General features: G+C 31.8%; 12 protein-coding genes across 12 annotated transcripts; 6 read left to right on the forward strand and 6 right to left on the reverse strand.

Moving 5' to 3' along the window:
* Positions 1–3,669: 3,669 nt before the first annotated feature.
* Positions 3,670–4,764, forward strand: Kpol_1023p1 (uncharacterized protein; the record flags this gene model as incomplete). Its single annotated transcript, XM_001646640.1, has 1 exon — positions 3,670–4,764. The coding sequence occupies one exon, from the start codon at positions 3,670–3,672 to the stop codon at positions 4,762–4,764; it is 1,095 nt and encodes a 364-aa protein (XP_001646690.1).
* A 3,180-nt stretch (positions 4,765–7,944) lies between these two features.
* SWP82 (Swp82p) lies at positions 7,945–9,669 on the forward strand (the record flags this gene model as incomplete). The annotated part of the gene is made up of 1 exon (XM_001646641.1): positions 7,945–9,669. One exon carries the CDS (start codon positions 7,945–7,947, stop codon positions 9,667–9,669), a length of 1,725 nt encoding a protein of 574 aa, XP_001646691.1.
* A 159-nt stretch (positions 9,670–9,828) lies between these two features.
* EMP47 (Emp47p) lies at positions 9,829–11,112 on the reverse strand (the record flags this gene model as incomplete). The annotated part of the gene is made up of 1 exon (XM_001646642.1): positions 9,829–11,112. One exon carries the CDS (start codon positions 11,110–11,112, stop codon positions 9,829–9,831), a length of 1,284 nt encoding a protein of 427 aa, XP_001646692.1.
* A 794-nt stretch (positions 11,113–11,906) lies between these two features.
* Positions 11,907–12,602, reverse strand: Kpol_1023p4 (uncharacterized protein; the record flags this gene model as incomplete). Its single annotated transcript, XM_001646643.1, has 1 exon — positions 11,907–12,602. The coding sequence occupies one exon, from the start codon at positions 12,600–12,602 to the stop codon at positions 11,907–11,909; it is 696 nt and encodes a 231-aa protein (XP_001646693.1).
* Positions 12,603–13,123: 521 nt separating this feature from the next.
* Positions 13,124–15,313, forward strand: RGD2 (GTPase-activating protein RGD2; the record flags this gene model as incomplete). Its single annotated transcript, XM_001646644.1, has 1 exon — positions 13,124–15,313. One exon carries the CDS (start codon positions 13,124–13,126, stop codon positions 15,311–15,313), a length of 2,190 nt encoding a protein of 729 aa, XP_001646694.1.
* Positions 15,314–15,538: 225 nt separating this feature from the next.
* SIC1 (cyclin-dependent protein serine/threonine kinase inhibiting protein SIC1) lies at positions 15,539–16,363 on the reverse strand (the record flags this gene model as incomplete). Its single annotated transcript, XM_001646645.1, has 1 exon — positions 15,539–16,363. The coding sequence occupies one exon, from the start codon at positions 16,361–16,363 to the stop codon at positions 15,539–15,541; it is 825 nt and encodes a 274-aa protein (XP_001646695.1).
* A 1,515-nt stretch (positions 16,364–17,878) lies between these two features.
* BOS1 (Bos1p) lies at positions 17,879–18,634 on the forward strand (the record flags this gene model as incomplete). The annotated part of the gene is made up of 1 exon (XM_001646646.1): positions 17,879–18,634. One exon carries the CDS (start codon positions 17,879–17,881, stop codon positions 18,632–18,634), a length of 756 nt encoding a protein of 251 aa, XP_001646696.1.
* Positions 18,635–18,756: 122 nt separating this feature from the next.
* On the reverse strand, positions 18,757–20,535 carry FMP25 (Fmp25p; the record flags this gene model as incomplete). The annotated part of the gene is made up of 1 exon (XM_001646647.1): positions 18,757–20,535. One exon carries the CDS (start codon positions 20,533–20,535, stop codon positions 18,757–18,759), a length of 1,779 nt encoding a protein of 592 aa, XP_001646697.1.
* Positions 20,536–20,806: 271 nt separating this feature from the next.
* On the forward strand, positions 20,807–21,424 carry FMP32 (Fmp32p; the record flags this gene model as incomplete). Its single annotated transcript, XM_001646648.1, has 1 exon — positions 20,807–21,424. The coding sequence occupies one exon, from the start codon at positions 20,807–20,809 to the stop codon at positions 21,422–21,424; it is 618 nt and encodes a 205-aa protein (XP_001646698.1).
* A 217-nt stretch (positions 21,425–21,641) lies between these two features.
* SEC53 (phosphomannomutase SEC53) lies at positions 21,642–22,406 on the reverse strand (the record flags this gene model as incomplete). Its single annotated transcript, XM_001646649.1, has 1 exon — positions 21,642–22,406. The coding sequence occupies one exon, from the start codon at positions 22,404–22,406 to the stop codon at positions 21,642–21,644; it is 765 nt and encodes a 254-aa protein (XP_001646699.1).
* A 717-nt stretch (positions 22,407–23,123) lies between these two features.
* On the reverse strand, positions 23,124–23,786 carry RPL10 (60S ribosomal protein uL16; the record flags this gene model as incomplete). Its single annotated transcript, XM_001646650.1, has 1 exon — positions 23,124–23,786. One exon carries the CDS (start codon positions 23,784–23,786, stop codon positions 23,124–23,126), a length of 663 nt encoding a protein of 220 aa, XP_001646700.1.
* Positions 23,787–24,891: 1,105 nt separating this feature from the next.
* On the forward strand, positions 24,892–25,383 carry BUD20 (Bud20p; the record flags this gene model as incomplete). The annotated part of the gene is made up of 1 exon (XM_001646651.1): positions 24,892–25,383. The coding sequence occupies one exon, from the start codon at positions 24,892–24,894 to the stop codon at positions 25,381–25,383; it is 492 nt and encodes a 163-aa protein (XP_001646701.1).
* Between the last annotated feature and the right edge of the window lie 103 nt (positions 25,384–25,486).

A 25,486-nucleotide genomic window follows, 5' to 3' on the forward strand; every position in this document is an offset into this window, starting at 1 on the left:
CTTAATAGTTCGAATCCTAAGTGAAGCTAATAATTTTAATATTTTGTTTCAATTAGTATTATAATTAGCAATAAGTTAATTGAATTCTGTATGATATTATAAAGCAAACATCTTTTAGTACAAGAAAAGGCTCCCATTTTTCTCGAAATGGAAATGGTGTTTCTTTTTTTACCCTCTCATCCAAACCAATTCGAATAGCCATAAAGAAACTTTGACTTTGTTCATGTCCCTCCCTTTTCTTCTATTTTAACATTTTTATTGAACAAGAATTGTCGTAGCACTCCAGCTCTTGTCCTTTATTAGGAAAGCGCGTAGGGATTTGGATCTAGATTATACGTTTATCACATTCTTGCCAGTTTTAACTTCTAACTTTGGAATACTTTTTAGGTCTCGTGAATATATCATCAACCCAAGGACATGAATAAGGAATAGATGTCATAATTCTCATTACTAAAAGTTTCCCTAGAACAATATCCTGATTGTAGTTAAAGAATTGTGGTTGTTTTTAATTGTAAAACTAATATAGTGCTTTGGTTATGAAACTTTTGCATTGTAAAGTTGTAATGTTATTCAAATTACCAGAACCGAAGTAACAAGTTTAAATGTTTGTGGTAAACTCAAAATAGAAATTGAAATTGTGTTAAGGTGTAATTTCTGTTTCTGGTGGCCATGGTTTATTGTACAAGGCAATTATCAAATTGGCTGCTAAAGGGTTTCAAGTCTAAGTGAGTATCGTTATTCATTATGATGGTTTAATTTAGAGTATAAACATGGCTACTTCCAAAAAGGGTATTGAAACACTAGTTTCAACCAATCAATGGATATTCAGTTATTTTAGCGGTTCTTAGCTTTATTATTATCATTGAAAAAAAATTCTGGATTGACAAGAATTTTATGGGTTAGTTATATCAATTACAGCTTTCATTTTTCTCAGTTTGATATCAATTTGGAAATATAGTTTAAAAAAGGATAAAATATTATTCAAAGTCCAATATTACCTCAACTCATTCCTTGTGAAGTGTTGTTTCCATTTATTTGGGATAATTCTAATTATTAGACATTATATCTAAATTTTCGTCATGAATTCCTTAAAAAAATACTATCTTAAAGATAAGCAAGTGGTTGATAAGTTCGAAGTCATTTTATTAATTATGTTAATTATATTAATAGTGCATTTGTTTTGAAAATTCTATTTATATTTTTATGTTGGAATTTCATTCATATAAAATTCCTTTTCTTATCGTGCTTCATCAGATCAATTCCATTCAAGCCTTAAAAATAGTATTTCTCTATCAGCATGTTCTTGAGGAGTTCATTATGTGCTTCCTTTATTTAAGGAATTGCCAGCAATTATATATCATCCGATACTTTGAATATATATCCTATTAATAAATCAGAGTTCCATTGATATGATTACCAATAACTTTTTTATTTGGTTGTAGGAAGTCAAAATGACCTTCGAATGCTGCTATGGCTACAACCCCTGTCTTATACACGACGTCACAATTTTTAATAGAAATGGAAAGAAATAATATAATATATGAAATTTTTTTTTGAATAGAGTTTGTTCTACAATAATAATTGAGATCATGATTTTATTAAATGACCTTAATTTGTTTTGAGTGTCATTTATTAATAAAAGTTGCCCACAGAATGATAACTAAAGCAAATATTGTAATTTTTAATATAAATAATTCATATTGTTTTTTGACAAGTAAACGTAGAATTAGTAATTCGAAAATTCATGAAATAAGAACAATCCGTTCAAGACATTTTAAAACGCTAACCGTTAATAATCGGAGCAATCACAATTGTGCTATTGTCCATAAACTATATTAATTTAACTGAAATAAGTAAATCAAATAAATTTAAACAGATACTAGGAACGGTAATATTTATTTGAAATATTGTTAAATTCAAATAATTATTATTGATCGAAGTGGTTGCTAGGAGTGGTGTACCCATTAATCATTCAAGTAAGTTCATATTAAAGGATATTTTATCACAGTCTGAATTGAATACATCAAGACAGTAAACTTACGTAATGATTATTTTCTATATTATAGTTTCACTTCCAGGAAAGTGAATATCATTAAAGTTAATTGTATTGCTATTTTGCCTTTTGATTTATATGAGTTGCCTATTTCTTTAATTCAGGCTCGTAAGTTCCCACTGTTTCAGTTTTCGCTTATATAAGGAAAATATATTTATCACCATTCGAGGGTTCATTTTAATTATAAATATTAATAAAAATTATTAACTGAGTTCAACTTCTCTGCTGTTGACTTATAGATTTACTTGTAAATCGAAGCTTTTTGAAACCTTTTCGATAAACCAAGGAATTTACCACTGTAACTACAGGTCTTTGGATATATAAGTGGTAACTATTTTCAGTGACTAAATTGGAAGTGGTTGTTGCTGCTTATTATCTTTAGTATATGCCCAACTTAATTACTATAATTTCTTAATTTCAAAAATTATGTTATTAACTGGTGTAAAAGACCATATTTGAGATCAAGCTAATTTAATTTACATCGTTTCATAAATTTGAAGTTGGGTACATTCTCTATCAGTTTCAATTATGAACTTAAACAAGATGGTATGAACGAGTATTCTAGATAATTTGACAAAGACAATATAGGATTGTCTACATTTAGAACTGTAATAATATTATATACCAGTATTATTAAGGTTAATTCCATCTGGTCCTTATCACCATACGTATTTTGGTCTCAGATCTATAGTAAGGTTTTATCCAATATAAGGTTTTAAAAGCCTGTTAACCTTTAAATTAGCTAAAATTAATATTAACATTGCTTATAGTTATTTAGCAAACAAGGTAGCAATGCTTGTTGAAATGGCATATTGATATGGGACATATGTTTTCCATACACAAGATTTGATTAACTGTATCAATATTGTTGCAATATTTATTAATGGATTTCAATTATACCATTGAAGCAGAAGTTTTCGATAAATTTGAAACAAAACTTATTTGGAAAACTTTATATTTCAACTTACCTAGTAATAATATAATTACCCATTTGAATAGAAAGTTATTAATATGAAAAATTAACCAAATATCTTGTGATTATCCCCTTTCTAAATCCATGGACATAAACTACTGCATACTTGTTTCAATGGTAGAATCAATCAATCTAAGATGTATATCAACATCTTTAATCAATTCCGTTGATACAAGGTGAAGAAATCATTGTTAGAAGTTAAATTTGATAAGATCTTTTGTTCAAATAATGAATAAGGTATTCAATTTCAAACCAAAATCAATTTGAAATTAAGAAATATTCATTTAGGAGGAACACCAATTCATCAATTGCTGTATTCGTTTTGCTTATAGTGACTCTCCTGTTCATGAACATCTCTGATCTTGATTACTAATGAAATATTCAAATTTCAAATTATTTTCCTACCAGGTTTCATTGGATCAAGAGATGTGACCGTAAAGGAAACGAGACTAAAATAAAAGGAAAAAAGTGAATCTGCTAAGCTTATAAGGGAGTATTTAAGGTAGTAGTAAAGTGACAATCTTTAAAATTTATAGTTCGACAGTTAATTCAATTATTTTATACTTATATTTGTAATACACATATAATTGGTATTCTCAGAGACAAACTAAGGATAACAACATATCTATATATAAATTTAAACATGGTTTTAGCTAAGCAATGGGTTATGAAGAATCAGCCTGTACCAGGCACTCCTTTTAATATGGATATGAATGATCCAAATGCTACTTTTGAATTGAAGGAAGTGGAATTGAATGAAGGTCAATTAAAAGAAGGTGAATTTTTGGTTGAAACTTTGTTGTTATCTAACGATCCTGCCCAAAAATTTTGGATTGCAACTGCTGATAAAAACTATGCTGCTGGTATTAGTCCAGGTGAATTAGTCCCAGCAAGAGGTATCGGTAAAGTTATTGCATCTAAAAATCCAGCATACGAAGCTGGTGATTACGTTTCAGCTAATGTTAATTGGACCACTTATATTATTTTAAATGAAGGTGGAAAATTCCCTGTCCGTAAGGTCTCTAAAGATGAAGTTGGTGATTTATCATGGCATTTATCTGCTTTAGGTGGTACTGCTTTGACAGCTTACTTTATCTTTTACAACTACGCTCAATTACAAGAAAGAGAAGAAGATTACGGTAAAGTTTACCTAATTTCTGGTGCTGCCGGTGCTGTAGGTTCATACTGTATTCAATTTGCATTACATGTTTTTAAGGCCTCTAAAATTATTGCTATTGCAGGTGGTCCAGAAAAGGTTAAATATGTCGAATCGTTTGGAGATAAAGTTGTCGGTGTTGATTATAAGGATCCTTCTTTCAAAGAAAACTTAATCAAAGCTGCTGGCGGTCCAAACACTGTCGATTACTTTATTGATAATGTTGGTGGCGAAATTTTAGATTTAGGTACTTACTTATTGAAACAAAAGGCTATGTTACTTGCCTGTGGTTCAATCAGTGGTTATAATGACACCTCTAAGTTTGTTTTCAAAAATTACGTTTCAGTTATCACCAAAAGATTAACCATTAAAGGTTTATTATTAACTGATAACTTGACTGATTTCCCAAAGGGTTTGAAAAAATTAATTGAAATGATAAAAGCCGGCTACATCGATGTTTCCAAGACTGAAACTATTGTTGATGGTACTGGTGAAAACTTCAAAGAAGTTCCAAACTTATGGAATGGTTTGTTTAAAGGTATTAACAAAGGTAAACTAATTACCAAAGTTAACGAATATTAAAGGAAACCAACCCTTATTATATAACGTTCTAACACATCGTATCTTATATCAGGAAGAACCATGAAACGTACATATTTATACATATCTATTTAACTATTCAACTATTTTATTATGTTTCGAATCCACGCTGAGTGATAAAAAGAACAAAAGAAAAGCAATGCTACTACCAACTTAGGCAAAACGGAAATGTAAAGTCAATATCTTAATGTAGTAACAGAAGTTCTTGACCTCTTAGATGTCTAAGCCAATTAAATAAACGGAGTTGCTAGACTGGAAAATGCAACCACAACGAACTGCAGTAGCTGCTGCTTCTCGAAGTCTGTTTTTCTTATTTTAAATTTTGGTTTAGCTTTTTTTGGTCTAATAAACATTGACTTCCTTAATTTACTTCTATTAATCGATTACCATTTTGAATTTCGCAAGGTTTCTCTTTAGAGAAAGTAAATTAACTCAGCTCCTAAGTATGGTTAAATGGTTATGAATTAGCTTAAGTATCTAAATGGTAATTATTTGTCAATTATGAATAGTACGTGTAAAATTCTAATTAAGTAAGAAAAGTCAAAAGAAATAAATTAGTTTCTTTGTTTATGGATATTCTCTATAAGTGATGGATATTTTTAGTAGAAGCTAAAAGGTATCGATGTATGTTGGAGTGAAATTGATTTATAGGATACAATTTTATGGTTCTTTCATTTTTTTTTAAATAAAATAAGAGAATTACACTAATTAATTGATTAATTAAGAATCAGTTAAAAAATGTGAGAATTTGGCTTATAGTAAGAATAGTAACGAAAATAACAAAATAAGAATTAGTTCATTAACCAACTTAACAAATGATGCTGTCTTGTTCTATTAGTCTTAGTTGTTATTGCTGAACGCAATCGGATGGATATTAATATCGATATATATAAATTTATTTATACTTGTATGTATGTGTATATGAGCGTGTGCACTTATTTTACTTTTTCGGTATTGATATTAACAACCAACGCAGGGAGAGCAAGTATTGAGGAAATGTCAAATGATGTAAAAGGTAAGTTCTAATTACTTTTAGTGATATCTTTCTTGGCCATTAATTTACGCATAGAATAGTTATATATCGTATGTATTACTAGGACAATAAAATTATCATCAATAAGAAAGTTGTTGAGTTGACTTTGAATTGATTAATATGATTTGAACCAAAGCTATTATTTATCAAGAGTATTTATTAAAATGTCTTTTGTTTTATAACTATTTTTACGTTGGTGTTTTTTTTTGTTTCCCATGTAGTCACATTATCAATTAATCTCTTTAAGTAGAGGTATCAAACGATATATTTCATGAAGCTATTGGATGTAATGAAAAAAAGGACGTTTAAACTTGAAATATGAGTATATTGACTTGTTTTTCTTGGTGGGACATATAGTACATTGTCTTGCAAGTAAAAGATGGAGTATTCCAACTTCAGAGTAGATTGAAAGAGGAGATGAAGTAAAATTCAAGATATGAATAGAGATGTCTTCAATTAGTAATTCGATGGGCTCATTAATGTTGAATTCATCCATCGATGTTTTAGACACTAGTTTCTTTTTAAGAAAGATAAATAAACTAAATAGTAGAAACGTTGTTTTAATCCAAAAGGAAATTAAGAAACTCACGTACTTGATTTTGTCTCTATTAAACAAAAGCAAAAATAACTTATAATGATTAGTTAAAATCTCGACTGTACGTAAGTAACCACCTACATTGAACATAAACACATTTATTTATGTATACGTTAGTTCTCATTGTCTAATAAATGTATAAATATATATATACATTCATATAATATATTTATACATTTAAAACATCAGTAAATTGTTGCGGCTGCTTCTACTGCAAGTGTTACTGCTACGTTTGACAGTGTTGTTTTTATTATCGCGTAGAACCAAGATAGATTACATACCACATCAAGCGGTAGGTAAACCACACCCCTCCCCTCCAACGCTTTCCCTACCGCCTCCCTGCCCCCTTCCTGTTCTTTGTTCCCATCCATCTCACCACCCTCTCAAGGCAGACCATCCCATCATCAACTTCATCTTAATCTTCATCACCACATTAATCAAAGTGTAATAGCAACACCTTATAGCTTGGCCAACCATAAATATATATGCTATTCTTTCCAAACTATGTATTCGAGAGCTCTTGAAAACTAACCAAAAAAAAAGACAGTAACCCAATCGACAGCAATCAATGAGCGTCCAAATTTAAACAAAAGACACCTACTTCCAACTGAAAACAGGTAAACCTTAAGCATAGGAAACTAACTATTCATTTACTCACTCATTCACTATTTCATTCACTCATTCTTGTCAGATCATGTAACTAAATACATCAACTCTTCTATCACCGCCCTTGTACGACAGTTTCTCCCCCCGAGCGGTCCATTGCTTCCCAACTTTGCTCGAAGAAGATTGAATCCCATCTGGTTTTAAATAAAAAAAGAAAACAGATGCTACTGAGAATCTTCCGTATAACGAGTCTGAAATTACTTCATTCCAATTAGTTCGAGGAAAAGGTTAAAATTTCAAAGGAAAATTTTTCATTATTGTTATTACGATCAAGGAAAGACAAAGAATGGGAAAAAAGCCAAATTTAGATAGCAGATGGTAAGTTTGTAATGTAATAGAGAAGTTTGATAGTTTTACGTAGAGGGTAGAGGGAATTTACTGTTAAAAAGAAACAGAGAGACTGATAGATCATCATTTGATTACTATATTGTGATTCTTGTCAGTTTAATACCATTTTGAACTACATCTATAGGTTGCTAACGAGATAAACGTTGGTGTGCAGTTTCTTTTATCAAGGAGAAGAGGGACGATATAGCAAACATCTTACTCTAGTTTGAGGCAAAAACACACAGAAGTAAGATAAACACACACATATACACGGTCGTACATACATAGATATAGAGAGAGACAAACTTAAAGAAGTATAACATTCTGGAGAGAGTTTGAGTTACTGAAAATACACATAGTGCCTATCTCTAACTTAGTCTTAAAATAAATTATATTGGAATTAAAGTAAAGAGAGAGAGGAGTAACTGAAATCAACTACGTACTGATTGCTTGGTTAATTATTTGCCTTTTCTACTTTTGTTTTTTGTGTATTGTTGTTTTTAACTATAGTTTATACTAGTTATTATAATAATACTAAACCATGACTTCAGATCATGACAGTATAGATGGTATTGTTGATTTGTTGACCAGACGAGATATCCTATCGCATGAGCGTGTTTTGATCAAAAGTACCGTAGCAATTTCAAGTGATGAGGAGTTCTTGAGTGGTCCTTTAAATCAATTCCCAATTAAAAAAATTACTATACCAGAATATACTATTGAAAAAGCACAAGATACACCAGGATGTTGTTATATAATGAGCAAAAGAGATCCACAAGGTGAGAAAAAAATAAAGCAAAATGGGGAATTATTGTGTGGCAGAAAATTTTTGTTCAATACTTTTAAATTGAAAACTAGAAATAATAATGTTTTAGTCTTAGTTAATGATTTAATTTCTTCCTTACAATTGGATTATAATGAAGAAAAATTCTTGGAAGAATATAATCAATTGCTCCCGTTAGAAGCTTCTCTTTCTGAAAGAGAATTCCTTAAAGATAAAAATTTAATCCCAATAGATTATCCAACTGAAAAACCTATCAAGTTCATTGTTGCAAGAGTTGCCTTTGTACAATTTGGTGCCTCGATTATTGTTGCAGGAACAAGAATAATTGATGATTATTGGGAAACAGTAGCTAAAGACGAAGGTTTTACATCGCATCACAGAGTCTTTAAGTTCACCGATAAGTTATTCAAATTATACCTTTCTTTACAACCGGGATTCAACATTACAAACAGTTCAAATAAGAATCACGATGAAAATTTAGAACTAATTAACGAAAATTCAAACATCAATTATAATTTAGAAGAATTGGAGAATCCTTCTTTAACTGTAATTGAACAAACTTCGGCTGATGTAAGAAAAGAGTACCTAGCTAGATTCAGCAAAGGTGAACCAATGACTTTTTCCGTTCCCGGACAAAATATTAATGGTTCTCTTGATATAAGCAATCAATATAAAATACCCAAGTATCATAACAGATATTCATTCCAACAGGCTACTCAGATGAATGCAATGGATTTGCCTATCTTTGAATCTCCGGAATCAATCAGGAATAACGCTGATAATGAATCTGATTTGAATTCACCAACTGTAATGCCTTCATCAAAATCAAACTCGCCTTCAATTCCAATGCTTGAAATTCAACATCCTTCTACCACCAAACCAGTAAGACGTATGGTAAGCTGTCTTTTGGATAGTGGAAATGACACTAAATTCGATAAAAAGTCTTCAAAAAGCGACTTGTTAGATATCTCTCAAGAAACAAAGATAACAGATGATTCTTTAACTATAAATGGTTGGAAATTCGGGATTCTTCCTATTTTATCTAAAGATATGGAAACTACCAATTCAACTAAATATGCAGCCTCTGGCTTGCCTTACTTTGATAAAGAAAAACTAATTCCAAGATTGAAGAAGTTGACTCCAAATCAAATCAAGGAACTTGAACATATGCACGATGCTGTCTCTGTTAGTGGTGGTTTACAAACTGCAAGATCAGTACGACAGAATAAATGGTTCAAATACTGGCAATACAAATCAGGTGTTCCAGTAGGTTTGAAGAAATATCAATATAAATATTTTAAAGATGTTTATTTAAAAGAAATTTTGAGTAAAGAAACATCATATACAGAATATGATGAGGTAACTAATACTGACAGGACGTACATAACGGCAAAAATTCCTGGGGCTAATTTCTTAGATAATTCAAATATTAAAAATTTTAGCCCACCATATGGTGTACCCCCAAAAAAATTACAGAGCTAGTTCACTTGTATTATTAATTAAGTATATTCCGGTAATATCACACTATTGTACCGCGGTATTTTAGAATATCAGATACTATATATCATTTTTTATATATAACGATTGTCATAGTACAGAGATAGTAATAAATAATTTATTATTCGAATTAGATATTATACATTACAATAGTTTGGTTTTGATGATTTCTTGTCTTATTCTGAAAGTGTAATATGCCATAACTGACATTATGAATATTAATGGGATTATCCAAATTGTCAATTTACGAACTATTTCATCAATATGAGTGCCACTTTGTCCTGTACGTTTAGAAGCTTCTCTTAGTTTTTGTGATTCTTCTAACAAGACTTCCAATTTTTCATTCAAACCAATAAAGTCATTAAAACTTTCCATGTCAACTTGAGTCTTTGATTCACCATCTTGAGACTGTAATCTGTTACTCAATGCCTGAGTTAAATGACCGACTTGTTTCAATATGTCTTCTTGTCCCTTCATTAAGGCGACGATTTGGGTTTCCAATTCATGAATGTCGTTTGCCAAAACTTTACCTTCGACCCTATCCAATTTTCTATAAATTTCATAGTTTGAAATCTTTTCAGTTTCTGCATCAAAAGCAGTCTTTTCAACTAGCTTCTCAGCACCGGTATCTTTATCGATAACTTTAGTGATCATCTTTGGTTGGGGCATACTGTTGACATTTGGAATATAAGAATCCTCAATAACACCATCGAACGTTTTCATCTTAAATAATTCAAAATGTTCAGGTGTGTTGCCATTATCAGCAGTAACACCAATACGGTAATTACCCTTAGGGATTTGAACTTTTCTAGTTTGGAAACAAACTCTGTTATCAACTTGTAATTTTAATAGATTGTTATCATTTCTATCGTAAGTTAAACGCAAAGTAGAAGGAACTGAAGAATCTTGATAACCCATTAAACAATAAGCAAATGTTTTGTCATACAAATCAGCTTTAGGAACTGGTTTAGAACCGTCATTTAAAATTGCACGAATACTTGGACTGACCGGACCGTTGTTGTCAACTAATAATTGCAAACCATCATAAGTTGATGGTCCATTGAATAAAGCCTGATCATCCTTTTGAGCACCGGTAATAAACCAAAAAGATAACCCACCTTCTGATTTTCCTACATGGTTAACACTTCTAAAAGTCCATTCAATTGTGAAAGAATCTCCCAGTGGATAAGAAGTTTTATGCCACAAACTACCTTTAGTACTCTCCTTTGGAGTCAGAATTATTCTACCTTCTTCCAATACAGAAGAACCTTGGACATCCCAAACGTCTGGTATTTTTTTCATATTCAAGACATTGGTCAAAGAAAAATCTTTATTCAGCTTTATTTCATCTGTATTATCTATAGGATGAGAGCAAACCAGCTTCACCAATGCAAAAACCTGTAAAATAAATAGTCCAGCTAACTTCATTTTATTACTATTATTAGGTCTAAATATTAAAAAAAACTGGCAAAATGAAAAAATAAAAAGACAGAATTAAAGGGAAAATTCAAATAAAAACTTGACTTTATAAAAATATTCCAATAACTTAACAAATACCAAACAAGACCTCGAATAGTATACCTGAATCCTACCTGACCTTATATCAAAATCTACTAGAATTATCAATATTTTAACATTCATGTAACGATTTCTTGATCTAGGTTCGATTTTATTACCTTTAAATATTTGTCTTGTCGAAATCAAGAATTTTGTTTTCCATATCCACATCGTATGATATGATCAAAAGTGGTGTTAAAAGAAGAAAACCGGTATTACGTCATAATTGGATTATTGGGGGGAATTTTGGAATTGTATCACGTGATAGTAATGTGTCAAAGAAGCCCATGGTATATTAAACAAGAAACCTATTGATTGTCAGTCATCTCCATTGTAAAAGAACAGATCAGTTCTTGAAATATTAAATATATATGTGTATACTCTCAACCGGTTAGAGTTTTTGGATCATAAGATGAATTGAATTCCATCGGTTGCCCCCAGGTTGCTAAAAATAGTTCATCTATTTGGGCAATATCTGTAGAATAAATAAATAATTGATAATCGTAATATACTGGAATATAGATTTACTTAAAATTGATCTGGGGAATGGGAAAAATGTATGAAAAAAAGATATGTGTTTTTTAAATATTTAAACTTTCTTTTTTGAAATCTTCAGCTCTAAATGCATCATGATCGTCATGGTTATATGGTACTATCAAAATAGGTTAACAAAGACGTTGTCTTTCAAATAACGTTTCGCGATAAGCATCTGATTCAATGTCTATTTCTCTATCTGAATAACAATCATAATCTTCCGTGAGGATGGTGTTTTCTGATTCCCTCAGATCGAAATCGATCATATTTAATTCCACTTCATGTATCACATTGGAACCATAAATAGTTGGGTATTGGCATTCTTCAAAATTAGCTTCTACTATTGTAACTAATATTTTGCAATCCATATCCGCCATTTCTGAGTCATAGAAGATAAAGGAAGGATCGAGTTTATTAAGTGTTTTCATTTTTTCCAATATAATTGTATCTAAAACCTCAATCTCAAGACTGTTTAGATCCGAAATAAACTTAGTCAAACCTTCCAGAGGATTGTCGCACAAAATACTCGAATTCATCAATAAACCACAGTCAGAAAATGCAACTGAATTTAAATCGATTTTTATATCGCTTTCTGTAATGTTTTCAAATATGCTATTTAAAACTTCTATAATTTCAGATTGAACGCTATGTTCAATCTCGTATATCTTGCCTATTAAGCTACTCCTTGGAAGACTAATTAATAATCCATAAAAATCGATGCCCTTCAGTTCTTTGTGATACACCAACACAATCAATGTTAAAAAATGTCTAAATATTAGCATATTTTTAGTGCCTCTATCAATATAACAAAAAGTTTCACCTTCCATATTGCTTGATATTCTATATTGAAATGTTAATACCTTTCTTATCCTAAACCTTTACAATGAAACAAACTAGAAAGAACACTTTAATAAATCTTTTAGAGGAGTCATATATGTAGATGTAGATTTACATATACATATATATATATATATAACTGAGTGTACATCATCGAACGCTAAGCCAATTAGTGACATTCTGCCATTTACTGGCATTGTCAATCTGATACAGCTTCTATAATTAGCAACTATTTACCGATCGGACTAATCATTGGCCCTAAATGAATACTGCAATTTTGGTAGCGCTTTGAAATCATCAAATAATCAAACAGTACTTAACTTGTATATCAGAAATTGATTCGAAGTTAGATCAAATCAGTTATATATGCCCTTATATTTGGATCTCTTTGTAAAAGTAAAACGACAATGAGTTAGATTTTCATCTATTTGAGTTTATATTATTCATCTTAGATTATTTCCTTGATATAGATCGAAAAAATAACATTTATTGGTTCAATTATAATACCCAAATGCCTGGGTTTGTCGATAATTTTTGGTCAGAAGACCTTACTACAGGGTTAGATGTATTATTTGAAAGACTATATCATGGATGCGAGCAATGTAATTCTTTTATACAGTTATTTGCTACTCGAATGCAATATGAGGTTGCATATGGTCGTCAACTTTATGGGGTAGGTGGTGATATTGATAATCTAGATGTTACTGGGCGTGATCCAAATGTTAGTATTGAACGTGCTCTACAAACAATGGTTAAATCGATTTCAGAAGAAGGTGAGGCACACCTTACTATAGCTTCCAATATCGAATCTTTGATTTTAAGGCCTTTTAGCAAATGGAGTAATGATCATAGAGAAAGAGTTAAATATTCTGAAAAATTATTGAAAAGTAATGCTAGAAACTTTCAAAAATCAAGAACTTATGTGACAAAATTAGAGAAAGACTATTTTAACAAGTGTAGAAAAATAGAAGATTTCAAAAATTCAAAATTCAATGAAGATGAATTGAATAAAGCAATGGAACTGTTAAAATTACAGAAACGTTATGAAGATAATTTGGCAAGAGAAAGAGAATTTCAAAAATTTGCAACTGTTGGGACAATTGATTTTGATTATAAAACAATGAGAGAGACATTGACACTTTTTCTAACGAAATTACCAAAATCTGACTACAAATTACCTTTAATAAATTACAGTTTACAAAATACAAATAGCGGAAGTGAAATTACAAAATTTATACTTCAAAATATGTCATTAAAGGATATGGATCATGCTGAATTATTTGGTCAAGATTTGTTGAATTTGGGATTTTTAAAATATTGTAACGGGGTAGGAAATACATTTGTTAATTCAAAGAAGTTTCAGTATCAGTGGAAAAATTATGCCTATACTTTTGCAAATTTGCCATTACCTGGTGAAGATGGCAGTAATTCAGGTGCAGAAGACAATGAAGAATCACAATACACCAATATTAAGGAAATTAATGATAGTTCTACTGAGTCTGAAAACAAATATGAAGCTGTAACAGAAATGCCAAATATTTCAACTGATGAAAGTACTTTATTCTCTTACATGAAAGATGTTGAAGTATCTGATAAAAAGTATCGTAAGGAAAGTTTTAAAATGGATACTCTAAGATGTTCTGTTGAAGAATTGATGATTGATCATTTGTCATTTATGGAGAAATGTGAGTTGGATCGAATCAAGGCAATCAAGAAAGCTACTTTTGACTTTTGCTCTATACTAGGTAACAAAATCACTTCACTGAAAATCTGTGTAGATAAAATGATCAACAGCGAGGATTCGATTGATCCTATAGAAAGTTTATTACAATTAATTTCTAGATATCATACCGGTGTTTTTCAACCTAAGGTTATTTCTTATAATAATTACTATAATCCAGGAGCTTATCAAATATTTGGTATTGATTTAGAGACTAGAGCGAGACTTGATAAAAAAGTGGTACCACTTATTGTCTCTGTTATACTTTCTTACATGGATCAAATTTATCCTGACCTTGCCAATGATAAAGTGAGAACTTCTATTTGGATCGCTCCAGTAAAACTAAAATTGACACATGAATTGAGAGCACTGTTAAATACTCAAGTCTTTAAAGACGATGCAGATCTGCTAGAGATATTAAAGAAAGCAAATTATGACCCTAGTACAGTTTCAAGTGTTTTGAAGATATACCTATTAGAGTTACCTCAGCCACTAATTACAGATGAAGTTTATGATATACTTAAAGTTCTCTATGAAAAATACCCGCCTGAAAGAACAAATTTTAGGAAGATCCAAATCGATGAAAAAGACAGTGATAAGAAGTCAGAAGATGAGGGCAACCGCAATGATGATGCCAATACTTATAAGAATACAGAAAGTGAAAATGATACGAATAGAATCAGGGGATTGTACACAACACTGTCGTCACTATCGAAACCTCACATTGCAACATTGGATGCCATTAGTACGCATTTTTACAGGCTGTGTAAGATTTTAAGAATGGGTGAGAATGGTGAACAGATGGCATCTGATTTTGCATTAGCAATATCTCAAGAATTTGCGAATTGTATTATCCATGTTAGGCTTTTGGACGGTAATGACTTGGGATGCAAAATATTTTATGACCTATTAACGCATAAGAAGCAAATATTTAAGGTTTTAAAAGGTCAAGTCTCTAAGCAAAAGAGGGATAAGGATTGATACAGCTCTCGAACAGCACCATTAAATACCCAATTAATCATCAATTCAAAGTTTATTTATTTGATTGTTTTATTATTTAAATCTCTTAAAGAAGTTGAGCGTAAGTACGATCAACTAATAATTATCCTTCGGTATCCGTTATTTACATAAAACTAATTAAAACCATATATATAAATAAAAACAATAACTCCAAATACAAAGAAAAATAAATCGTCAATACTTTAATTAATTTTTGTCTTCATCTCTTAATTTATCCAATTCCTCAGCAAATAATCTTTTAGGTTTAAATCTATCCTTTTCTTCAGGCGTCAGCATTCTCTTCTCTATCACTTCTCCCTTTTTGTTTAAATATGTAATTGAGTTTTCAATATCTGGATTTTCTGATATGAGAGTTTGTTTCCTACTGTATAACTCTTCTTGAGTTGGAATAGAATCCGAGAAGAATGGATTTACTGAACTATTCTTAGATATAAGTATTTCGTTGTCATCGTCTGATTGGTCTTCTAAATATCTTTCATCATGCCATTGTCTAGCCATTTCAAAAGTCGTTATTTTATGGCTTGGAGTACCAGGTACTGTTTTCATGGATTTAACTTCCCTTTCAAACTGTTCATCCTCTTCTACTGCTAGTTTATTGAACAGGTTTTTACGATTGTTCGATAGGAAAACGTTATTATGATCATTAAATATTAAATTATTCGATTGGTGAGACCTTAAAGTTTTTGAATCCACTTCAGGGAGCTCGACCAAAGGTAAAGATCTCTTAGTCGTTATTGAACTACGACGGTTAGGAGTATATGCAGGAGATTTTAAACCTTTATTCGAATTTTTTGTAATTGATGGTGGTGCCAATAGAGGTACATGCTTAAATTGTTTAGTTGTGGAAGGAGTCACTGGAGCTGCCATCTGCGATGGCTTCCTCGGAGTTGAAAACGAAATATCTTCACTTGAAGTCTCTATATAGGAATCTTCATATATCATTTCGGTTGACATTTTCGACACACCTCTCGACCTTGGGGGTGTGGCAGGATTCAAACTTGTATCATCCATATTTTGAAGTTTAATATTCAATAACTATTACCTACGATGCTAAATGAACAAAACAAATAGTATATGATTATTCAGTGAGGGAGGGAGGGGTAAATGCTTGTTCTAGCAAATAAAACTAAATTAACGTTGCTCCAACAAGGATGAATATAATAGTTAAAAAACTTCACTGATGACACACCAAAACTTCGGCAACTATTTGTAAAAGTCTCGTCTAGTTGTGATTAACCCAATCTAAATGCCCAATAGATATTAAATGATATTGTATTATAGTAAAAAACGTATAATAAATATTAACTGTCAATGGATATCAATCTCTTATATAATACTAGACCTGTGTCTTGGAAAGATAACAAAAATTAAAAGATTTGCAATTCTTAGGTATACTCTCTTTCTTTATATCTCAAACCATCAAAGACCAACAAAAAAAAAAAGTTATAATCCTTTTTTTTTTTTCTTGCTTTACTGACAGATCAATCCCTTATAATGAACAAAAACCCAGCTATAATCCCAATTCAATCAGTTCTGTCTTACCAGCAACTAACTTTTAACCATCCATCTGAATATATTTGGTCCATTCTTAATCATCTAAACCTTTTACAGCTTTTAATTTGAACTTGAACCAGCCATTTCAATTTACTGAAATTTTTTGGATATTCCGCTTGAAAATTTCCTATTTCCCATTTCCCAAAAGGGGATGAGGGAGCGAGCGAAGGGGAGGGGAGAGTGGCTGGTCTGAACTGGCAATTTTGAGAGAGAGGTCATGTGACTGAAACATGCACGTGATCGTATATGCACGTGATCACTTTATTTTGTATTGTTTCAACATAGTTTAATACGAATGGATTGTAAGATCTATGACACCAGATAATAAGTGTTATTATCGTTCATACTTATAAAGAATAATAGTAATTACTATTTGAAACAGTTGTATAGTATTGTATATTATTTACTTACTTTGTACATTAGAAGAAGGGAGATAGAACTCTTTAATTAATAAATATACTTATTAACAGTACTAATCTACCACCAAATAGACGAATAGAATAAATACCATAACAGCATTTATTCGACGTACAATTATTAGATATCTACAACTAAAGAATTCACAACAAAGAATACAATTTCTTATTTCTTGTCATTTTGTCAGCCGTTCGAGTTTCGGACGACGCGTCTTTTCTGCCGTTTTCCTGTTGTTTCTTTTTTTTTGTTTGAGTTTCGTTCGACGTGGAGAAACTTTTACAGCAGAGCAAGCAACTCAATTGTTCATTATAAGAGAGAGACCTCTCTACATCCAACGATGGGAACTATAGCATCAGGACTAACTCATGGTTATCAACGTTGGTTATATTGTTTTGGTGTCTTGGTAAGATCTAACTGCACTACTTTGCTCTTGTCCCGTTTCTTGACTGCTGTTTAGGGTTTTAAGATTGGTACAGATCGACTGATAGAGAACGTGAAAGTGAAAGTGACAGGTAAATACCAACTGGGTGAGGAAAGTTTGCTGCATCTTCAAGTATGAATGCCATATATAACCATGCCGTGAAGCAGAAGAACCAATTGCAACAGGACATTGCTAAATTTGAGAAGGATCATTTGACAGCTCCGATTTCATTACAAGGTTCTGTATCTGCGACTTTAGTCGCCTTTGAGAAAAGTATCAGCCAGTACAAGGATCGATTGAACCAGTTCAAGATCGACACCAAAAATTCAACTACAGATCCAGGAAATGAAGAAATTATAGCAAAAGGTGAAAGCAGACTGGCGTCATTGTCCCAGGAACATAAAGAATTCGCAGCTAAATTTAAGGAGTTAAAACAAAAATATAACGAATCCAATGCAAGAACCCAGTTATTTTCCTCTTCTTCCACTAGTGAAAACCCTTTCAGTACAGAGAATAGCAATATGAATAAACGTAACATCGGAGGTCCTCAGAACTCAGCCTTGCCAATGACTAATGATGACCATTATGACGACAAAGGAATGTCAAAATTTGATGGCTTGATGAAAGAACAAAGTATCTTCCAAAGAGGTAATGCCCAACTAGATATGATTTTAGAAATGGGTCAACAATCTCTGGAAGATATAATGGAACAAAATCAAATTTTACAGAAAGTTCAGGATCAAATGACAAGCGGTTTAAGAACTTTAGGTGTATCGGATGAAACAATCACAAATATTAATAGAAGAGTGTTCAAAGATAAATTGATCTTTTGGATAGCACTTGCATTGATGTTCATAGGTATGTACTTGGTTTTAAGATGGTTGAGATAGCAGGGTTATTATCTTTATATACATATACTGAAAATTACTATTTACAGATTTTAAAAGAACATATTTTTTCATAATAAAAAGAATAATAACAATATTATTATTATTTTACTAATTCCATTCTTCTAGATTCTCCAATATATACAACAAGAATTGCCACCTGTAGCTATCTGTTGCTTCTCGTTCAAACACAGCTTTGTGTTTCGTAAGTCTTCGTAACTTATCTTTTCACCTGGCTTCAAAAGATCCAGTGAATTTTCAGGTCTAGCTGTCTTGATCTTCTTACCATTAGCTAGCTGGTAACTACTATTTAAACCCCATCCAACGACGTATCCATTTTCTAGCTTACATAATATGTGTTCTTCACCGCAACTCCAATTGGCAACCTTGTCCTGAGTATCATTTAGAACCTTTAAAGGAATTGGACCAGATTGGGAATTTTTGAAATTTCCTGAGCCCAATGTACCATTTATACCATTACCAAAAGCAAAATACTTAGTCTTGACAAACTCTGAATTATTCTGGAAATGTTTCTCCATTGTTTGTGATCCCACTGTTAGAAATGTGGCTTCGGCTGTTGCTTCGATGTTTGTAGCTCTATAATATTCATCTCTAGAAAAATATGGCTGAAGTTTTCCAACTTGCTTAGGAAAGGAGACAATTTCTGAGTTATATGAAATCGGATATCCAAGTTGACCATAGGTATTAGATCCAAATGTAAATACATTACCTTTTGAATCCCTTGCAGCAGTATGGTAGTTACCACAACAGACTTGTTCAATTTTTCTTACTATTAAATTATCTAATTTGTCAATACCTTTGTTAAGTAACTCAATTTCATATAATTTATGTGGCTCTGGCAAAGTATCAAATTGGGAAAAGGCAGGAATACCAAACTGACCTCTTGATTTAGAATTATTTAACAATTTCAACCCAGTAGAACATGAATACGCCTTACCTTTATTTGATAAAAGTACTAAATGCTCTTTACCAGCATCAAAATCCGTCACATATTTTTCTCCTCTATCTTGGAAACTGTGTTTAACGTCTAATTTCCAATTGTAAGTTGTATATTTCTTCCAAGGTAGAAAGAACGACCTTTTCAAAGATTTGTGGGATTCTAGAGCTTGATCATTCTTAATAGGAATCACCAAAATTTCACCTGATCTATTCAATCCATAGGCAGTGTTGTTTGATACCTTCAATTTAACTAAATTTTGATCGGCTAATAATAAATGTTTTCTATCGCAGTTCCAGGATAATAAATCACCTCTGGAATCAATGGCTAAATTATTACCATCGTTACCTAAATATATGTCGCGAAATTGCATATTATCAAGATGAGTAACACGTAAGGGGAATGCAACATCAGTTTCCTTCCCAGAAGAGTTTACCTGATGGCCCCAATAGTACACACCTGGAACAGTAGGACCTAATTGAGTTTCAGGAACAATTGGTACAATTGGAGTCTTTTTTTTAAATATTTTTTTATTAACATGCCCTTCAGAAGAAGAGTACCCTAATAATCTTTTCCCCTTTCTGACCCACCAACTTTCAATTGCTGGCCAATTCATATATGTAGTACCAACAGCACCAATACCAACTACAATCATAATGCCCTGAAACATTGCAGTCAGTTTTGCCATTCTTTCCATACGTTCATGAGATTCTTTCTTCATTTCTTCTTCTGAACGTCCTTGATTCCAATCATAATTCAATTTAGACTCCCTAACAGACTTATAATCCGAACCATTCAATCTTGGAGCAAACAAATCAGCTTCATCAACTCTAAACTCCTCCTTCTTATTCAAGATGCTCCTTGTTTGGTGGATTAAACGTTTAGAACTTAAAGTACCATATCTGGGGAAGCAGTGAACCACATTCTTACCAGAAGCAGACAGCATATCTATAAAGGCAATATCAACTACAATAAGGTTGATACTGAATCACTGAAAGTCAATTGTATACCTTATACTTCTAATGTAAACTTCGTTGTTTCTTATATAGTTTGACATTTTTCACTTCGATGAGATGAGACATCGATTTTAAATATTACTGACAAAAAAATCTATAGAAGGCTATAAATGTATAAGTAATAAAATGATCAAACTTTGTCATTAAAGAAGATTAGAAATTGGTTGTACATGTAACTAACCAGGTCTCTGGTAGCAGTTTATGATGAAAGTTGTGGGCTTAATAAGTAGACGAGACTTCCATGTTTCTCGTAGGATTTTGAATTCGTTTGAATCGGTTCATATCAGTGATACCAATAGGTATAAGAAATTGTTAATTGAAAGAGGTAATTTTACAGATCAACAGGCCAATACTATAGTAGATTTGATGACAGATGCTATGAAAGGTGGTATTAATCATGTTGCTCAGGATCTGGCAAAACGTGAGAAATTAACACAGCTTACTTATCAGCAAAGGGTTGATTTTGCCAAATTGAGAGATCAATTGTTGTCGTCAGATAAAACAGAATTTAATAATATACAAAATGAATATGAAAGATTACGTACTGATCTTGAGAAACTGAGGAACAAATTGAGAGAGGAAATCTCAAAGGCTAATGCTGGTTTTAAATTAGACTTGTCACTAGAGAAGGGTAGAATTCGTGAAGAAAGCAGTCATCATGACATTCAAATTAAGCAGATAGACACAAGAATTGATGAAGAAATTGTAAATATGAAAATCCAAATCGATTCTGTTAAAACACAAGTCATGCAATGGCTATTTGGTGTCTGTACAGGTACATTCGCTTTAGTGTTAGCATACGTTAGATTAATTTCCTAGGACAATTGAGTAAATATATATTTAAAAGAATAATTGTTCATAATAATAATTGTATCTCCAACTGAGGTTGATGTAGCCTACTATTCTTACTGAGGATCAGATTCTAACTAAAATTAAATTAAATTAAATTGTATAAAATAATATATGAAAAGTATATCAATGTTTGTTTGTAAACCAATAATGAGATTATTTAAAAAATTGTATGTAATACAGCATCTTACAAGTTGAAGATTTCGTTCAAGATTCTAACAGTGTCAGCTGGAGATGAAACGGCATGGCCGATAGTTCTCTTATCTTCATAGATTTCGTAATCGTTACCACCCTTAGCAGTCTTGTCACCAAAGAAATGGATTTCCTTGAAACCATCCTTTTCGACGTGTTGTAGACAGTAAGTTTTATCCCAACCAGTTGGGAAAACATCGAATGAGATTTGACCACCAATAGAGTAAGTTAAACCTAAATCTGGGAATTCCTTCTTCAAAGCTTCGACGAATTTGGCTCTAATTTGATGAACTTTATCGTATTGTTCGTATTCATTTCTTTCTTCGGTAGAAGCATTTCTACCAATTGGAGAAACGTTAATCATACCATTTCTGAATTCTAAGAAAGTACCTCTTCTCTTTGGTAATTCAATAGAAGATAAATATTTCAAAATGAAAACAGCTAATTTATTGTATTGTTCTTCACCAATCCAGTTAATGAAAGATTGAGAAGCTTGTTCCTTACCTAATCTGTAAGCAGTTAAACCGTTTTCAGAGAAAGAGTAGTCAAAGTCATCTAAAACAGTTGGACCTAATTGTTCAAGTTGTTTAGATAAATCAGAACCACCAACGAAACCAATGCAAACTTTTTGTCTCAATTTCTTCAAAGTTTCTTTAACTTCATCAGAGATGGTCAATCTAGCTGGGGTTAAAGTACCATCGACATCGAATAAAACTAAAACGTCTGGCTTTTCTTTGTATTGAAATTCTGGGGCAGTCATTTTATTAATTATGGTTATAGATTATAAGTAACTACTGCGAGTTATCGATAATTTTAAAGTCAGTTCTATTTCGAAATGAGGAAACAATTACAAATGAATACAATTAATTAATAAGAATTTTTAAAATTTAATTCAGTCGAAGAGAAATAATAATCAGAATGATATTTCGATCGTTTTAGTTTATATATCTTTGAAGTTTATCATTGATACGTGTTTCCAATACAAAGAAATGTTGAAAGTGCAGAGAATACCGGGAGAAGAGGAAGTGAAAAATTTTGATATGTATATTGCGAATTATGATGATGAAAAAAAATGAGACACGAAATATTTGATCAGCCAGAATATTTCAAATAAAAAAAACACGAAGATTGCTGCTATGGTTGCTAGAATGAAGTTTGGCATCGTATTTCAATTTATTCGAGATGAGTTATTTCCACATGTTTCTAAAATTAGGAATTACGATTAATATTGTTGGAACAGATTACGCTACGACATCCATCATCCATCTTCTATTCATTGGATTGAAATGCACAGTACTGCACGACAAGACATATCTTAAATTCGAGATTGTTCAGAATACTATTACTTTCCATTTACCTATAAAAATAATACATAATATATTATATTGTAGTTATAAATTTGAAAAATTGTAGAATTTCAATACGAGGAATAAATAAATCAGATTAAATTAAAGTTAATTAATTTAATTTAATAAATTTAAGCCTTGGTGAAGTATTCTGGGAATTCTCTGAAGTTATCTTCCAAAGAACCCTTCTTAGACAAGAACTTAACGAAAGCACCGTCGTCCTTGACTTCACCAGCATCTCTTCTCTTAACGTATTCAGGTCTGTCCAAGTTGGTGAAACCCCATTTCTTGGAGATAATGATCTTTTGTTGACCTGGGAACTTGTATCTGGCTCTTCTCAAACCTTCAATAACAACGTCCTTGTTGTTGTCCTTGGTTCTGACAGAGAAGATAATTTGACCAATGTCAACTCTGGCAGCTAAACCGTGTGGCTTACCCCAAGCACCTCTCATACCTTGTTGCAATCTATCGGCACCGGCACAAGACAACATCTTGTTGATTCTTAAGACGTGGAATGGGTGGACTCTGACTCTCAAGTGGAAAGCATCTCTACCGGAGATCTTGGTCATGTACTTGTTAGCACAAATACGGGCAGCTTCTAAAGCTTCAGAGGACAATTGTTCCAATTCGTTAGAAACTAAATGGACACATAATGGGAACTCATCAACAGTAGCCTTCTTTTTACCTAAATCGTAAATTCTGATCTTAGAGTCTGGGACAGCTCTGTTGTATCTAGACTTTGGGTAAGGCTTGTTCTTTTGGTATCTGTAACATCTAGCTGGTCTTCTAGCCATCTTGAATAGATTGTTAGTTGATTAGTTAGTTATCTTTTTATATGATAACAAGAAATATAAAAGTGTAAAATAACTTAAATATTAAACAAATGTTATTTATAAAGGACAATTGCAAGAGAGCATAAGTATGAATCCAAATATTAAAACAAGAATTACATCCATATATTTATAATGATGGATGTATTAAACAAGTCTGATTGCCATTTCCTTGATTATTAATTACTAATAATCTCTACAGTATCCCAGCACATCGTACTAAGTAAAGCCTTTTGAAAAAAATTTCTGTTCGATGATCTGGGTTGAAACTTTTCAAAACAGGAACCAAGACAATATTTGTGCGTGGGTTGAAAACAGTAATCGGTTACGGAAAAAAAATGAATTACTTTTAAGAGAAAAAGGGAAGAAGAGAAGAAAATACGAAAGCGTGTGATAAATTATCGGTGTGGTGTAGTGGTTTATCAACATGATTCTTTGATTACTGTATTGGACTAGATGTACTGGTGTATAAAGTCACTTGAAATTGGGATTGGGGATTTCATGGTGTGTTATTTCCCATTATATATCAGTGTCACGTGGACTCTGTGGTGCTGGCCTTCTTTATTATTATTATGAATATTTACATGGCAAGAAATGTTTGCTGATGGGCTGTGTCTCTTTGTTTAGCTCCAGATTAAGGTGATTTAATGGAGGTTCTTGGGTTTTTCTGAAACTACAGGAATCGATTCTTATAAATAATATTGAGAGTTGAATTGGATGGGTAGATTGGTCCACTTTAGAATGCTGGAACACTCACTCATTATTGGCAAATGTTTCTTGAGGGGCGGGTAATATAGTTGTTCTTGTCGGGAGAATTTGGAGTATCATGTGATCATTTCCTAATGAGGCAGTACACTGTTTTATTTGGTAATACCTTCTGAAAACAGTAATTATGTGGAAATGAAAAATTTGTTAATACTCATCTCATCTCATCTCAATCTATAACTGAAAACTAACTATATTGATAAGAAGTCTTTAATAAAGGGGATCCCCTTTATAATATCCTTATTTATATTCATATATCTTGGGCCAACTTAGAACTAGTTACGTAGATTATAGTGTATTAGCAATGGGTAGATATTCTGTTAAAAGATATAAGACCAAAAGAAGAACACAAGATTTGGATCAATGTTATGATGATTTAACTTCAAAAGACAGGATTCAATATTTGTTGAACCAACCTTTGGATGAAACAAAGCCAGGTTTAGGTCAGCATTATTGTATCCATTGTGCTAAATATATGGAAACTTCTATGGCTTTAAAAACACATTTGAAATCAAAGGTTCATAAAAGAAGAGTTAAAGATTTAAAAGGTGTACCATATACACAAGAAGTTGCAAATGCTGCAGCTGGTGTGGATTTAAATAAATTTTTGAGTAGAGTTGAACAAATCAAAAATAACGTCGGTCCAGAGAAGGAATCTAATGAAGTTCTATTGAAAGATCATCTAGATCAATCACTGGCAAATATTAAATCTACTGAGCCAACATTACCATGGGCTAACGATGCGGAAACTAACACTGAAGAAGTTAAAACTACTGATGAAGTCGCAATGCAATAAACTGGTCTCCTTTCATTCATACTGAAATCCCTATGTTCTTCACGGCATATTAGGAAATAAATGACGTTGTAAATTCTTATTTCTGATTATTTCTCTTCCAAGG

This window comes from Vanderwaltozyma polyspora, genomic scaffold, assembly GCF_000150035.1.
Source record: "Vanderwaltozyma polyspora DSM 70294 KpolScaffold1023 genomic scaffold, whole genome shotgun sequence".
NCBI lineage: Eukaryota > Fungi > Ascomycota > Saccharomycetes > Saccharomycetales > Saccharomycetaceae > Vanderwaltozyma > Vanderwaltozyma polyspora.